General features: G+C 34.1%; 1 protein-coding gene across 1 annotated transcript; it reads right to left on the bottom strand.

Annotated features, from left to right (window-relative positions):
* Positions 1 to 2,175: 2,175 nt before the first annotated feature.
* Positions 2,176 to 7,353, bottom strand: LOC134257626 (stomatin-like; the record flags this gene model as incomplete). The annotated part of the gene is made up of 4 exons (XM_062740213.1): positions 7,133 to 7,353; positions 3,025 to 3,128; positions 2,525 to 2,591; positions 2,176 to 2,258 (listed from the first exon to the last, which is right to left on the bottom strand). Coding segments are annotated over exons 1-4 (438 nt in total), but the record flags the coding sequence as incomplete, so codon positions are not given.
* Between the last annotated feature and the right edge of the window lie 10,058 nt (positions 7,354 to 17,411).

Here is a 17,411-nt window from a genome sequence, read left to right as displayed (position 1 = left end):
CTTGTAGCATAAGTCCCTGGGCTTGTTTCCCTCGTATTTCAGTTAATCCGCTACGTTTCCGGGTGTAAATAGCAGCAAAAATGCATATGAATTAGACGTGGACTGTGACTTCTCTGACTCTAGTAACAAAGGAATTCCTGCATGTTTTTTCGTCAGACATAGGAACATGCCGCTCATAATCCATGGGGACACTGAATAGATACGTCTGACTGCACTGAGAAAGAGCCTTCGAATGGCATTTAAATCTTACAAACGCTAAAGCGTGCGTGCTTTAACAGAATACCTGTAGAACAGGTATTCTATAAATACTTCAACCAATCAGACCGACACTCTTCATATACACTAGATTAACACGTGTCCGATTGATACACGTGTTATGATAACTTCAATAAATACATATCTACAAACACAGCAAAACACAAAGTCTGGAATTTAAGCAGTGTCTTATTAGAAATTTTCTGAGTCAAAGGGCAATAACTTCTGTGAAAATTAGTCAATCCACATGAAACTCAAACTTGACCTTTTAAACCAGAAGTCTCTGTCGAGACTGTAGCTCTACTGGTTTGTACTTATAACAAAGGAAGAAAAAAAAGCCATTTGGACTTGAAATTGTACAACAGCAATAAATATAATAATGACCCTTGATTAAGTCTCTTTTTGAGGCAACTTGTGTGCCATATTTAATTAAACAGTGGGAGAAATAGCATTTTGAAAGCATTTCACAGAAATTTCTATTTTTAGTAACCATGGCAATACCATTAATTGAAATCAAAAACTGATGCAATGAGTTATGTATCTTAGTGTAGTCTACTTGTGTGCCAAGTTATATCGAAATCAGACCAATACTGTAGGAGGAGTACCATTTTAAAGGAATTTAACAGAAAGAATGGGTGGACTTAACGCCCTATTTTGGATCTTTTTGCGACTCTTCTACCAAGCTGTAAATAAAGTGAATCCAAAATATGTTACGAGCAATGGAAAGAGCTACATATACTTGGTTATATTAGGTGGAACATTTGTGCAAAAACAATGCCATGTTGTCATGTATCAAAACTGAAGCAACGATACATGAGTATCGTCTTCCGGAATTCGACATGTACCCGGAGTGGTTTTTAGGTCACACAATCAATATTTATAGGAGGCGGGGCTATCGATCGGCGTCATTGTTGACATCTCTCTCTCTATCCCTCTCTCTCTCCAGAAATTCGAATACATGTTAAGCATATTACAGCGATGTCATTATTTTAAAAATGTGATGACACGCAAAATCAAAACAATATTTATTTTGCTAAATTGTGAAAACGGCAACAAAACCCGTTCAAAGACATAATTTAGATCGAGGTCAGGTTGAAGAATACAATGTAACTGTTTTCACGAGTACACTCGCAGGTGGACATCACGTGATGAATTGTAATATTAAACAGGTCAATCGAAGACATAACAATGGAAGTGAGACATTTCTTTCGAACATGTTTTTTGTTAAATTAAGTGTGAGCACACATTTGTCGGCTCTTCTCCTTTTAATATAACATTATTTTGTTCAATATACAACTACAGTTTTCTTAAGAACAGCCGACAAACATGTGCTGACTATGTATTCAGACGATGAAAAACGCTTGACCCTGATTATCTATTGATATTCATGAAATTTCCAGGCACCATGCCTTCGATATTTATTTAGTTTACCTCGAAAAAAGTGTTTAAAATTCACATTTGTACCATGAATACACGGTTAAGATATCAGGGGTGTATATGATGGCAAAAAATAAATATTTTATGAAACTTAAATTTACGGCATTTTTTCTGGCCAGTTAAGTCCACCCATTCTTTCTATTTTTAGTAACCATGGCAACACCATTCATTGAAATCAAAAAACCTATGTACTAATTTATGTATCTTAGTGTAGTATACTTGTGTTTCAAGTTATATTGAAATCGGACCAAAATTGTAGGAGAAGTAGCATTTTGAAAAATTGTTTACAGACAGACGGATGACGGACACCTTACTCTGCCAGTAGAGCTAAAAATCAGCTCATTATCTACATGATCTACAGACCCAGTCCAGCAAAAACTTTCAAAAACATTATGATGAAATGAGGGAAAGGGGTACCCTTGCCATTTTATGATGGGGACATGAAGACTATCTATCTCTCAGCACTTGGCCTACACTGCTCACCTGTTGTGGGGGAACATTAAACGCCTTAATCTTCATGTCCACTTTTCTGCAGTTATCCACACATGGTAAAATGAAAACTATCCCTGTAAAATGAATTTGTTACAACATTATCTGAAGATAAAGGAAACAACATAATTAATTGACAATATACAGGTACCATGATTGATAAATGTACCACTACTGACTAGTGTGCATACAGGCATATAGCTGTCTACTCAAAATCGATCACTCTTCATTTCTACTTCTGGGTGGGTTTTTTTTGGTCTCTAGTTCTTTCCATAGAGGAAACAAATAAAGTATAATCAAAAAAATATATACAGTAATTAAAACAAAATGTATTATTTCTTACCAGGACCTTTAATCTCCACAAGTCGTCCTAGACGGAATATGGCAATCCTCTCATATTGTCCAAGTTTCTGGAAACAAAATTTTAAAAGTTTCAATATATTTTTTATATATTTTTATATTTTTCAAAACTCTTGCTTATATTTCAGAACTTGGCCATGTTAGCATAGCTAGATGTCAATTATTATAGGTAACCGGTACTTGGTATCTTATTTCATCTGATGACGTACATGTAGAGCATTTAGTTTATATCATAACTGTAAAGTAAGATAATATATACTTTTGAAATTACACTGTATTCATAATCAGATTTACAGTGTAAAAAGAATGCAAGTAGGTCATGCCAAAGACAGTCTCAAATGATAAGCACTCCTAATTAATGATATCTATCCAAATATAAAAAGGTAAATTTATTTCTCCTACCCTGATCATACCTCTTATGTAAAAATAAACAGATAAATAAATTGATATGTTTTTTTTCTTTTCTAAAATTGAGATCCTTACCCTAAAACAGAACCAGCCACTGACAGGAAAGGTTAGGATCAGGAGTAGGATACAACAGGCAGTCAGAAACAAGTGACACACTCGACCAATCAAAGGCTGCTTCACTGTAAACACAAGGAATATATGTTACTATAAATAGAGCCAGCAGGCAGTCAGAAACAGGTGACACACTCGACCAATCAATGGCTGCTTCACTGTAAACACAAGGAATATATGTTACTATAAATAGAGCCAGCAGGCAGTCAGAAACAAGTGACACACTCGACCAATCAATGGCTGCTTCACTGTAAACACAAGGAATATATGTTACTATAAATAGAGCCAGCAGGCAGTCAGAAACAGGTGACACACTTGACCAATCAATGGCTGCTTCACTGTAAATACAAGTTATACATGTTACTATAAATAGAACCAGCAGGCAGTCAGAAACAGGTGACACACTCGACCAATCAATGGCTGCTTCACTGTAAACACAAGGAATATATGTTACTATAAATAGAGCCAGCAGGCAGTCAGAAACAGGTGACACACTTGACCAATCAATGGCTGCTTCACTGTAAATACAAGTTATACATGTTACTATACATAGAAGTTGACAGAACCAGCAGGCAGTCAGAAACAGGTGACACACTCGACCAATCAATGGCTGCTTCACTGTAAACACAAGTAATACGAGGGTTGTTCGAAAAGTTCGTGGACAACTGTCATATCTTCTTTAATTGACGTCATACGTTCTCCAAATTTGGTAGAAATATTTTTACAATAAATCTAAACGATTTGTATCAAATTTTTCCAAAATATTACGATTTATTCAAAACTTATCCAGATTTTAAAAATGAAAAAATCGAATCGCGGAGCAAGTCAAAATTTAGTAAGTTAAAGACAATACATTATATAATACATGTACCTGTAAGCATATTCTCTGTAAATGGAGCAAAAACGAAAAACAACCTAGAAATTCAAATTAAGAATTGTTACATCGATTAGTATACCAAATTATGGCTTTATATGTTGCATTGTTGAAAAGAAATCAACTTGAGAAGATAGGTAGTCCTTATTGAAAACGACAAAAACGATGACGTTTTAGAACGTCACAGAACAGCAGATAACGGTGCAAATTTATGTTTTACTCAGGAAAAACCCTGAAAAAAAAATCTTAAATTGTTTGCGGAGTCAAGAAAATATGTCTTAAGCGAGTTGTGCATGCATGTACAAATAGTACAGGCAGTATTTGAGTGACAGAGACCCTGATCGGACTAGGAAAATCTGTGAAGCTACAGTTTAACTGTAAAAATCTTAACAAAAACTTTAAAAAGTTGGAACGTCAAGGAAAAAAATAGGCGCTTCAGAGTTTCGTATCCTGTGAAAGCAGAGTTAAGTAATACAAGCTAATATTCAGAGAATTCCCGTTTAGGGAAAAAGTCGGCTCCCCCTGACTGAATTTGTAGAATTATTAAATGTATTCATGTACAGTGGACCCTCATTTATCCGGACGCTTTGGTTCCCAGTCAATTTGTCCGGATATGTGAAGCATCCGGATATCTGAATCACCAGTTAAACAAGACAGAATAACATTTTAAAAATTCGTTCCGATGAAAAATCGTCCGGATACTGAAGCATCTGGATATCTGGCGTCCGGATATCTGAAGGTCCACTGTATACTGAAGCAAATAAAATACATGTATGTCAATATGCATATAAAGATTTGATTGCTTTTTCTTTATTATGTGTATAGAAGATTTTTTTATATGGAATATTTATCACACTGTAATGATGATTTTATAACCTCATAAATTTTTCATTTCACATGCTGAATACTATCATTTAGTAAAAAAAAAAAAGGTATTTAAAAAAAAAAAAAGAAAGGATCGACCGAGAATCGATCCCGGAATCTCGCACATATGAAGCGAGAGACTTAACCACTACACCACGGTGTCGCTTTACAAGGTGCGAAGTATATGCAGAACTGAAGTCACATACATGTATATATTCATGTTTTCATGTTCGGTATTCTCAAAATTTTACACAATCCATGGTGTTTGATTTATTTAGCCTTTATTAAACAGTTCTAATAGATGTAATAAGAACATAATGTCCGCTGAGAACCTGTTTTATACGCAATAACTCTCCTCATGTCCCTGCGCTAAAAATAGCGACAAGTAATACTATAAATACTAATAAAACAAACGGGGCGGGGCACTTTGAGAGGGGCGAGAGACGTCCTAGGGAGTTTTGGTATAAAATTACATTGCATAAGCTCAAAATCTTCTTGAACTATTGCCCGGAAATGATAGTGTTACACACAGACAGAAAGTATAAATTTACGACCTTGAACTTTGACCTTTTGACCTCAAAATCAATAGGGGTCTTCATTAGGCCACAGGGAGTTGTTATGTAAAATTTCATTGCAATAGCTCAAATGGTTCCAGAGATATCGTGTGGAAACGAGTGTTTTAACAGACAGAATTTGCTTATTTATGACCTTGACCTTTGACCTTTTGACCTCAAAATCAATAGGGGTCTTCTTTAGTGCATAGGGCGTTGCTATGCTAAATTTCATTGCAAAAGCTCAAAGGGTTCTCGAGATATCGTGTGGAAACGAAAGCGTTACAGACAGACAGAAAGACGGACGGACGGACAGACGGACGGACGGACGGACAAACCCAAATTAATATCCCCCACTGTTTCAAGCAGGGGACAAAAAGAAATTAAAACCTTAACAAAGGAAATTATATAACGAGAGCAATTCTTAAAAAAATAAATGTCAGGTATCAAAAAAAGAATTTAATGAGTGGGCATTCGATTAAACTGTGTGAAATGTATAGGAATACTGTACAGCAGGTTAAAATCGCGGTCGGAAAAGATCGCGATTTGTTTAATTTTCAGCAAATTGCGGTCGTTTGAATTCGCGGAAAGGAAAAAAACATACATTTTTTAAATAGTACTTGCAAGCATTTTTCTTTAGGTATATATTGTGTGAACTTTTATTTTCAGTCTCTATCTTACGAAAGTCTGTTCTTGTATATCACGCATATCAGACAGGAGAGGCAAGTCTATATATTGTGTCAATATAAGTCAAAATAATGTTACGCATTCAGAATATTTTTTTTTTTCCGAGGCCAAATAAAAAAATATATAGTAGTCAAATTGTTGAACTTTTAATCATATAATTGAAATTAATTAATTGTCTTCATAATTACCCTGTTTACTTTGCAAGTGCCTTGATTAAAGGTAATGACTGAGTGATACACACGGGTGAAATTATACAAGCTTGTTTAATTAAATAATTACATTGCACGTCTACTAGATGGTAAACTACCGTAATCGTTAGCTATAGAAATTAATTTAACAATTAATAAGCTTTACAAAACACCAACAACTACGTGTTTGTATACACTCTCATAATTATAATGACAGTCTACATCTAATCACAGATGATAATAAAATTTCAGTTTACCCTCATAAATCTTTTCAAGAATTATTCACTATATGTTGAATTCGCGGAATTTCTTTTTCCGCGAATATAGCGAATATTAACTCCGCGAGTTAATTTCCTGCTGTACAGTAGTATTTTTTAGAAGATCGTGACGCTATGTTTTGACGTTACATGACCGTTAAGGGTGCTCCGCGGGTACAAAACATGTTGATTTTAAAATGAAGTAAATTTATTTCTGTTAAATCGAATGGAATAAGACTTCACACATCAGCAAAACAAATATTTTTACACATTATTTTATGCTTATTTTAAATTTCTAGAGAATAATATAACGAAGATTGACATCGTCCACGAATTTTTCGAACAACCCTCGTACATGTTATTATAAATAGAACCAGCCACTGACAGGAAAGGTTAGGATCAGGAGTAGGATACAACAGGCAGTCAGAAACAAGTGACACACTCGACCAATCAAAGGCTAGCTGCTTTAAATTATTAAATGTGGCAACATACTTTGAAAATACTATGCTCTTAAAAAAAATATTAATCCAAAAAAGGTAACAGTTGGTAAATCTGGTCAGTTTAGTACATGTACTATTCAATGAACAATTTATAAAATATTGTAAAGACTCATTTTCTATTAAACATCCATTTATATACATGTACCTTTACCTCTTGTAAACTGAACATCATCCACATAGCGGGATTCTGAAAAGCTGAATGCTGATCTGTATTTGTTAGGGTTGATTGGAGCAAACTGGTTTTCCGCGCTGGAGTAGTTAAAGGTGGAAGAGAAATCTAGTCGGACATCATCCACCTGGTCTGATGTGGGCAGTCTCATGTATCGGGCTGACATTGTGGGTTAGCAGATATGCAACATCTTGAAAAATATTTTTTTATTATTATTTTAGTTATACTAGGAATTTATTGGCATAAATTGGGAAGCCTAACCGGAACTCGTCATAATTGAAAGGTTAAAATATATATAATTCAACTTTGAAGCCCTTAGAGTGTTCTAATTCATACAAACTTCAATCTGCTATACTGGGCATTCTTCCATATACATGTGAGTATAGTTATAGAGAGGTATCTATATATACTTTTTGTTCATTTACGAAATAAAATGTCATGGGGAGCGCCTATGGACAAGTCAAAAGATGAAGAAATTATTATACCTCTTAAAGTCTTTTAGCAGTTTTTAAGGAATTTCCATTCTGTTGCAAAATAATTAATATCCCAGCTTCAAAGATAAAAGGCTAAAGTTAATTTAGAAAACAGTATGCATATGACAATAAATAATTCAATATCCTACAACGACTAATTTCGAAATCAACAAAATATGCCGAATTTCATATAGGAAACGACGCGTGGAAGCTAAAATTAGATGTTAACGTAAAGATAAAAACAATCCGGAAAGGTTTATCCATGAGGAAAATATAAAGCATAGTGTTAGTATAATTCGTTTTTTATATATTAATAGAATATACAATTTGTTATTAAAATTTAATTGATATAAAAAATTGTCTTTTTTAACAAATTATCATTTTTAAACAAATAGTATTATACTTGGAAATTGGAGTGGAAAATGGGGATGAGGTACGTACATTGTTAATGATGTTTTTGACTGTTTTGTTTTGTTGAATAATCTTTATGTGGTTCTTCTTTATAAAATGTGTCTGTTACACCTTTAAAATTGTATCCTAAATAAATTTATACAAAAATTATTCCCAATGGTTTACCGAGTCGGCCCCAGAGTGAGGTGTTGGACCTGTCTATGAGATGTTGGACCGCTCAGGGTGGGCGGGGTCAGCTATATCCGTTGGGAGTTCGACAGCACCGCAGTAAGGGTAAACGAAATCTACATCATGATACGTCAAAATAAAAACTAAAAGGTAAAACAAAACATTTATTGACTGTGTTCTCAGGCAAAAGCATTTTGTCGACCCCTCAGGGCTCGAACCAAAAAAAAAGTTCACCGAGAACGTCCCGCCTGAATCCGCGCCTGAATTTACATTCTAGTGATTTCTATAGATATGATGTATATTTAGATATTGGTGTCCTATGCATTATATCATCTCCAGGTGCTCTTAGATGACATCAGTTCTATTTGCTCTACGATCCTCGACATCATGTAATCAAATGCAATTTCTTTTATGTGCATTATATCAAAGTCGACAATAGAATAAGCACATTTTATGCGCGTGCAAAAATTGTTCACTAACAACTGAATAGCAACATCGTATGTTTGTTTATGAATACATAATATAAATCCACTTTAAAAAACATTTATAAAAAAAATAGTAATTACAACAAATAACTTATGATTATGAATGTCTATTTAATACATGTATATAGGGGGAAAACGTTAATGTTACAAGAAAAATCAAGCTTCATACAGTTTCATGCACGACACTAGTCACGACTATAAAAACAAATGAAAAACATTTAAGGTCCATTGATACTCTGATAAGGGAGATAACTCTACTTTAAATAAATATTAGACTAAAAGGAATTATGTTATAGATTTTGATTTTGCAAAATTGCTGAAGATTAATTTACAAATCTCAAATCATAAGGTGACGAATGTATTTCCGACAAATCACAGTAAATATATCGAGGAAGAATTATTGCTTTCTTTATCTTGGAGATTTAGAATTATAGAGAGAGAGAGAGAGAGAGAGAGAGAGCAGTTAGCTACAATTTCAATTTACTAGAGTAATCAAAAATCTGAATAGCGTGTTGCTTGACCGAGTAACTCGAATGAGAGAATACTTTGGAATGTTCAGATAATTATTTATGTAGTTGTGTTCAATTTGACATACATTCAGTAAATGTTTATTTTTCCCTAGAGTCAAAAGGATTTCTTTCCTTCATCTTTTCAAGATGAAATCCTATACATGTTAGTTTGCAAAATTTGTCCACAGATTAATCTAACATATGGCATGGAATGCGTTTAATTATGCATATACTAACAAAACTTAGGTGTTGTCACGGCTTGAATCTCAGTTCAAAATATATACATTAGATCACTTAATTAGAATACGATAGATACAAAGATTGAATGAATGGAAAGATCGAGGAATATTATATAGACCTCTGTAAACCACAGGTGCTAATTTGCTACCATTAAGTGTGTTTTAAAAACTTTATCGTTACAAAGAAACAGCGTCAATCACCGCATCTATTTATATAGGTAAAATATACCGTCGATAAATCAACGGAGGCTGTAAGCACCACAGAGGTTCTCTTTTTGAAGTATTGACGAGATTTAGCTTCGGGAGGGGGAACCTGCTAGGGATTAAGATTAACAGACAGGGGGAAAAAGACAGATGTGTTCCCTGCCGTGAATCTTCGATATACCTTTGTCTTTTTCAAGCGAGGTGAACAATCTTGGGAGTGCAAACATTTTTCCCAGAAGCAGGTAAGAGCGCTTTTTTAAAAGTTACCCCTATGAAGCTCGATATTTTATAAGCGAATTTTAAGCAATTAGAATATACGTGTATGTTGGTTTATAGAACTTTATAGAAATGGAGTAAACTTTCATTTCTTGGCATTTTTACGATTTCATGTCAAAAATGAGTTTTGAAAAACATCTTGGAAATATGACGAGTGTCTTATCAATATTCTGTGGTCAGCTCGGAAGACCTTTGCGATAATTTGAATATTATATGAGAATAACGCGGTTTAATTGTTTTCTCAGAGAGGACTACATATGATAATGGAATAAGCCTGTGTCCTATCCATGCATTTATGTATTATAACGACCGAGTTGCATATCAAAAAATTAATTAATATTGAATTAAAGTTGGAAGTTTACTGGTATCATTTAAAAAAGGTATAAATTTTGCATTGTTTATATACCACCTGGAACAAAATAACTTATTCTTCTATCGGGCTTTCAATTTTTTGTTTATCAACTTTGTTCAATTTCAGTTGCTTAAAAATGTGATTTTTTCCCGCAGTCGATAGCTCAGTTCAACGCTTAATTCGATCAATAGAATTTTGTGAAATAACTACCCCATAATATGTTACAGAGTTTTAGAAAGAAATAAAAGAAATGATCAATTCACTTTATAATTAATAAGTCTTTATTGCTAAAATAGGAAACTAAATGAAAAATAACATTTAGTCGATAAAAAATCTATATATCAAATGCGTCGTGCAGCTGGAGGTACATGTATACAGTAGCTATCCAGACAGGTTATACCATCGTTGATATAAGGCTCTGCAGTGGAATCAAATATACAAGATACGAATGAGTAACAATATGTATTGAATAAGTATTGGAAATGCTGCTGCCCTTTATTACTTAGTACAACGAAATAATTTCTCAGTTTTATATGGTTCGGTTCTTATTGCTAGTGATCCTAAAAATGAAGGGGGGGGGTAATATTTGTCACTGGTCAGTATCATAATCTGGTTCTGGTCTACAGACATCTATAATTCTCATGTGTCATATCTACTTCTACATGTTTTTAGTCGTATAGTTAAATGTTTTAGGACCCTCTTCTATAATACAGACTATAGTACATGAGGGTACAATTATTTAATAGAAACACTGCATGGGCATATTTCGTTTGTCATGTTTATAGAATGTTGCAAAACGGAACGATTTTACCCCCCCCCCCCCTTTCCCCCTCCGCTCAAAGACCAATCCTCTTGAAAACATGTACTATTCATATTTAAATTGTTTTACGAGTCACGAACACAATTGTTTTTCATGTATATTGTTTTTCAAGTATTTTTGGTACTATCAAAATTTGCAATGAACCGTGGCTGGTTTAGGTAATGGAATAAATTTTCGAAGCCTTGAAATATATAAATCGTGGAACCAAATAAAAAAAAATCTGTGAACTTGACATGCTTTTTCTCTCCAGATTATACCATGTTTATGGGTAAATACAATTTTAAATATTCAGCATCTTCCCGCAACTTCGTGCGTTTTACTGCAATCAAAAAGTCTTTAGCGGAATATTCTTTGATGTATTTTACAATTTTACTCAAACAGAAAAATCATTAATAATTCATTTAACTGATTTTTTAAAAAGTCATATATATACGAAATAACCGATTTCTTTGCCACAAATTTAATTTGTTTCTCTTGAACTTTTATTTCGTCTTGATGAATTAAATTCAAAAAAATCCAATAACCTTATCTTACACCAGCCATCAGGATTTTCAATCAGAATTTTACGGCAACAGTTGATCTCTGACAAGACTGACTTTTTGACGTTTAGACAAGAGTCAGTCAGGGTACGGGTTAACCAAAGGCCTATGAAAAACGCGGGAGAAGCTGGAGGAAAGAGGAAGGATGTGCAAATGCAAAGTTTTTCTTCAAGATTTTGTAGGTTCTTTGTATGGAAACACTTAGAGTTAATGGTATTAAGAATGTCTAGGGTCTACGATTTATCGTCTATTTTTGTTCAAAGAGTTTCGGTCAGAGCAATTCTCGAAATGATATTTTCCGGGAAACGCAGAATAATCAATTTTTAAATGACGATTTAAGTAATTTAAAATTAGTTCGGTATTGGTTATACCACAAGCATTTGCTGAGTCCTTTGTCTCTTTTTAATGACTTGTAAAATTCAGATTGAAATCATGTTTTACGACAACTTGGGGAAGGAGTACATGATGATCATTGTTGTCAATATTGTGTTGCCAGTGGTAAACGAGGTAAATATGCATAGATAGGGAAAAGTTGATCTTGCCCAATGGGATGCCAAAATTACACACAACCACCAAATCTTCAGATAGCGAATATATGAGGGCATATTTATAAATACAAATACAAATACAAATATTTATTGGCACAAACACAATTACAGTAATTGGTAAAGGCCCATAGAAAACATAGTGATAAGTATGAAAATACAGTAGAACACAACAAGGATACAAACAATTGGTGTAGCAAATTATGTATTGTACTTATCAGATACTAAATACATACATATGATTCAATAAAATGTAGTTACTCATTTATGACTAAAGTATTTTTTCTTATATCAGACATTTGACATAAAAATTAGGGATGTGCGATTTTATCGGTATACCGGTATATTGCGATTTTTTGTTGCGTGATACGTATCGTGATACGGAGATTCCGGTCTTTAGGTACATATTAAAAAGTCCGGAAACTATGCATTTATTTGTTCAATCTTTCAAATTACAATTACAGAAAGTATTAAAAATGTTGTTAAAAAATGAAAAGAACGGTATCTTACCGTCCAAACACAATTGATTTTATATACATAAAAATTTCAAGAAAGTAAAATTTTGTTTCTCTATCATATTTTTTAGAAAAATAATGACTTTTCGTATAAAATCATTGTAAAAACTGCTTTTAAAATGATATTATCGTGATATTGTGGGGAAAAAATCGTGATGTATCGCGATACGAAATTTTTGGCGATACCCATCCCTAATAAAAATGATGATAATATTTTAAGAACCTTTTTACAACTAGTATTCATCAATACTTTTAACAATTTGTCATTATTATCAATTGTTTGGTTAAAGTTAGGGAAAGTGGATAATTTTGTTTTGAATATTTTTCTCTGTGCTTCGTATTTTGGACATAGCAAAATGAAGTGTTTTTCATCCTCAATATCAAAATTTTGACATACTATAAATCAATGGCAATTCATATTGATATTTATCATGTAGTATACTGTGTTTGTGTTCTAGTAATTAGTACTTTTCTGACAAACACCATGATATGTTATAACTGATTAACATGACTATGTGTAGGGTATCATGCGCGGATCTAGAGGGGGGAGGATCCGGACCCCCCCTGCTGGAATTTGCAAGGTTATTAAATAATATACTAAAGCAAGTAAAATGTAACCTCGGAACCCCCCCCCCCCCCCCCCCCAACAATCCCTGTTGAGATTCTGCTGGGCTAGCTATTTGGACTGACGCCGTCGCAGAATCCCTGGACAGTCCCTCATAATTCATGTCTGGAGATTAAGTCCCAACTTCTGTCGACTATAGCAAGAATTATTCACCTAGACCACACTGCCATTCGCTTCAATTAAGTCATTTAGATGTTTATTTGACTCTCTGTGACTCTGTCACTATTATTTCTACATAGCTTACTGTTTAGGCATGTAAATCCCAAAATAAAAATATTCACTGAAATTTTCATTCGAAATATGGCTCCCATGACGAAATTGTTTACCTCCTTGAATAAAAAAGTTCCTATAGTCTGTTTTACCCTATGTGATTCTGAACCAAGTCTACTGTGGCTATTGAACATCACATAGGGTAAAAACAGACTATAGGAACTCTTTTATGCGAGGAGGTAAACAATTTCATCATTGGAGCCATATTTCGAACGGAGATTTCAGTGAATATTTTTATTTTGGGATTTACATGCCTATAAACATATAAAACATGTAAATTGTTTTTTAGCTCACCTGAGCCGAAAGCTCAAGTGAGCTTTTCTGAACAAAATTTGTCCGTAGTCTGTCGTTGTTGTTGTTGTTGTCGTCGTCGTCGTTGTAAACTTTTCACATTTTCATCTTCTTCTCAAGAACCACTGGGCCAATTTCAACCAAACTTGGCACAAAGTATCCTTGGGTGAAGAGGATTCAAGTTTGTTCAAATGAAGGGCCACGCTCTTTTCCAAGGGGAGATAATCATGAATTTGTTAAAAATTAATGGCATTTTTAAAAATCTTCTTCTCCAGAACCGCTGGGCCAGGAAAGATGAAACTCATGTGGAAGCATCCTCAGTTAGTGTAGATTCAAGTTTGTTCAAATCATGACCCCCAGGGCAAGGGTGGGGCCAAAATGGCCGACCCAAATTTTACATAGGAATATATAGGAAAAATCGTTAGAAATCTTCTTCTCCAGTACCACTGGGCCAGGAAAGATGAAATCATGTGGAATCATCCTCAGGTAGTGTAGATTCAAGTTTATTCAAATCATGACCCCCGGGGCAAAGGTGGGGCCAAAATGGCCGACCCAAGTTTTACATAGGAATATATAGGAAAAATCTTTAAAAATCTTCTTCTCCAGAACCACTGGCCAAAGAAAGATGAAACTCATGTGGAATCATCCTCAGGTAGTGTAGATTCAAGTTTGTACAAATCATGACCCCCGGGGCAAGGGTGGGGCCAAAATGGCCGACCCAAGTTTTACATAGGAATATATAGGAAAAATCTTTAAAAATCATCTTCTCCAGAACCACTGGGCCAGGAAAGATGAAACTCATGTGGAATCATCCTCAGGTAGTGTAGATTCAAGTTTGTTCAAATCATGACCCCCGGGGCAAGGGTGGGGCCAAAATGGCCGACCCAAGTTTTACATAGGGATATATAGGGAAACCTTTTAAAATCTTCTTTTCAAGTACTTCAAAGCTATGATTAGTGATATTTATATGGAATCATCCTCAGGTAGTGTAGATTCTAGTTTGTTCAAATGATGAACGCCTGGGGGGGGGGGTGGAGTAAATTCAAGCCTGATGTGCTCAGGTGAGCGCTGTGGCCCCTGGGCCTCTTGTTTTAGTCTCAGAATTACCTATAAAATAATTATAATCTAAAATAATGAATAAGTCGTACATGTACATGTATTTAGTTCCAGAAATATTCATTTCCGTTTTTTATTTTTTATTTTTCAAAGTCAATGATATAATATTGATAATTCTTTGAAATCTAAAATCAGTATTAAGCCATATTTCGTTTTGAAAATTATTGATTCCTAAATATTTTGAACTATTTTGAGTGAAGAATCGTGCGTTTGCATTAGCAATCGTGTATGATCGTGTAACATGTAGAATCGTGTGCGTGAAAGATCATTCGTGTAACAGGTTTAATTGTGCGTTAATCGTGCGGAATCGTTCGTGTAACGTGATCGATCGTGTAAGTTGTCATTAATAACGTTGCAGCCACTGTATATAGGATTTGTCATGTCTGTCCTTCCATCTGTCCTGACAATCTGCATTTTTATCCCAGTCCTAAAGAAACAATTCAGATACTTTATGCAAACTCTACTTGACTGGTATTCTAGATATTTTTTTATCAAACCGAATACTGTAAACCAATTATTATACGCGTCATTTTTTATTCGCGACTGACCGCTAGAGAACTAATCCGCGACGATTAATATCCGCGAACGAGTAGTCACATTTTTTTTTATTTCCACGAGTATTTTTGAATCAAATTAAAATTTTATATCCGCCCATAAACTAGGTAAAATGGTAGCGTGAGGTCTGCTTACGCATTTTTCAAGACATTCTGTGCATTGCGTCAATTTAAAATCTTATATCCGCCCCTAAAGTGGGTAAAATGTTTACCATGAGTATACTCCATATACACATTTTCACAACGCTCAGATGAAAATCGGGAAAAAATCTAGGAGATTAAAATTGATTTAAAACTCTCAATTGTTAAAGTGCCTCATACTAATCGGGTAATCGACGCTTTTCAAGATCTACATAGCCAAGGGGCAATTATTATACATGGTTGGGACAGAGCTGGACTGGGCCATAATTAGCCGTAATTAACAAGGCTACCTCGGATCTCGACTCGTCTGTAACAATAAATGAACAATAATAACACAAGCTGAAATGATTATTGACATTTTAATCATTTTTAGATTTGCCATTCGTTTTTATTTTTTCTGAATGTTTGAAATTTAATTTCAACTGCTTCTTGTACAATAACAGTAGAGTTCTTCCGTGATTAATTATTGAACCGTCGGGATCGGTATTGAAAAAAGGGCAAATAACTCTAAATAAAACATAATATAGGAATATAATGAACAACTGGTTCGCGACGATAAATATCCGCGAGCAGAGGTTACTCGCGGAACTCGCGGATATTTATCGCACGCGTATAATACTTGGTTTACAGTATATTCTGACACACACTTTTAATGAGATTATGCACTCGTCTGATACTGTAACATTATTTGGTGAGGATTTTCCATATTTACTGTGTCCAATTTTTAGTTTTACCTTGACCATCCCTATGAACTTTGCTTTTACTATTAATTGTGCAAAGAAAGTATTCAAATCATTTTCATCAAACTTCATACACTGATGTTACATTACTTATGATCCCTGAGTGGGGGATATGTATACCATGGACTTATTTCTAGTTTCTTATTTTAAACAAGGCAAAAGAGGTTATAATGCTCTGATCTGTATGGGATCCAGGATTTGCTGGCCTACTTCTGCATTCCAGAGGCATCTTGTGTTTATGTTTTGATATATATCTCATGTGTCAAATAGATTCGTGTTTATAATGGAGATTGAGCCACCTCATTCATTGCAAACAAAGGGAGCATCTTTTATAAACATTTTTCTGAATTTATGGTTGTTTAGCTTCTAAAAAATAACTGAATGAAGTTGAATTTGTGTTGGGTTTTGATGCGGAAAAAAGTAATGATTTTAATTTCAAAATATTTTCATAAGTCATGAAAATTTAGGAGTGATGAATTAATTGGCATCTTTAATGGTTTTCTGCCATCACCTGCAGAAAATTAAAAGGTTTTATTATTGCAAAGGATTTAGTGATTTATCGCGGAAATATAGAAGTAATAACTTAAAAATGAATAAAATGGGAGAAAATGTGTAACTGATCAGGCAAAAACTAAAAAAATCTTTGTTTCTCCTTCACTTGGCTTGGTAATTTTCGTTCAAGAAAAAAAGGAAAGCTTACCCTACCAAGGAAATTGCACAACAATTTCTTGTCTATGTACCTAGTATATTCAGACCATGAGTAGATATACCCTTGATCTTCACATTTAATAAAGGGTGTACACCTTGTAATAATTTGTAGACATAATAAAAAGAATGACCACATATATTCAATATAATTTTTAAATTCACGCTATAGATCATTCCTCTCAAAATTTAATCTTTATCCCTCCAATTTTTGATTGATTGTATACTATGTTGTTTAATGCCCTCTTGAGCATTTTTCACTCATATGGAGATGCCACCACTT

This window comes from Saccostrea cucullata, unplaced genomic scaffold, assembly GCF_032062105.1.
Source record: "Saccostrea cucullata isolate Sc308-1 unplaced genomic scaffold, CSIRO_AGI_Scuc_v1 ctg871, whole genome shotgun sequence".
In the NCBI taxonomy this organism is placed as follows: domain Eukaryota; kingdom Metazoa; phylum Mollusca; class Bivalvia; order Ostreida; family Ostreidae; genus Saccostrea; species Saccostrea cuccullata.
Note: the sequence above shows the minus strand (reverse complement) of the source record. Positions and strands in the feature narration are given on the sequence as shown.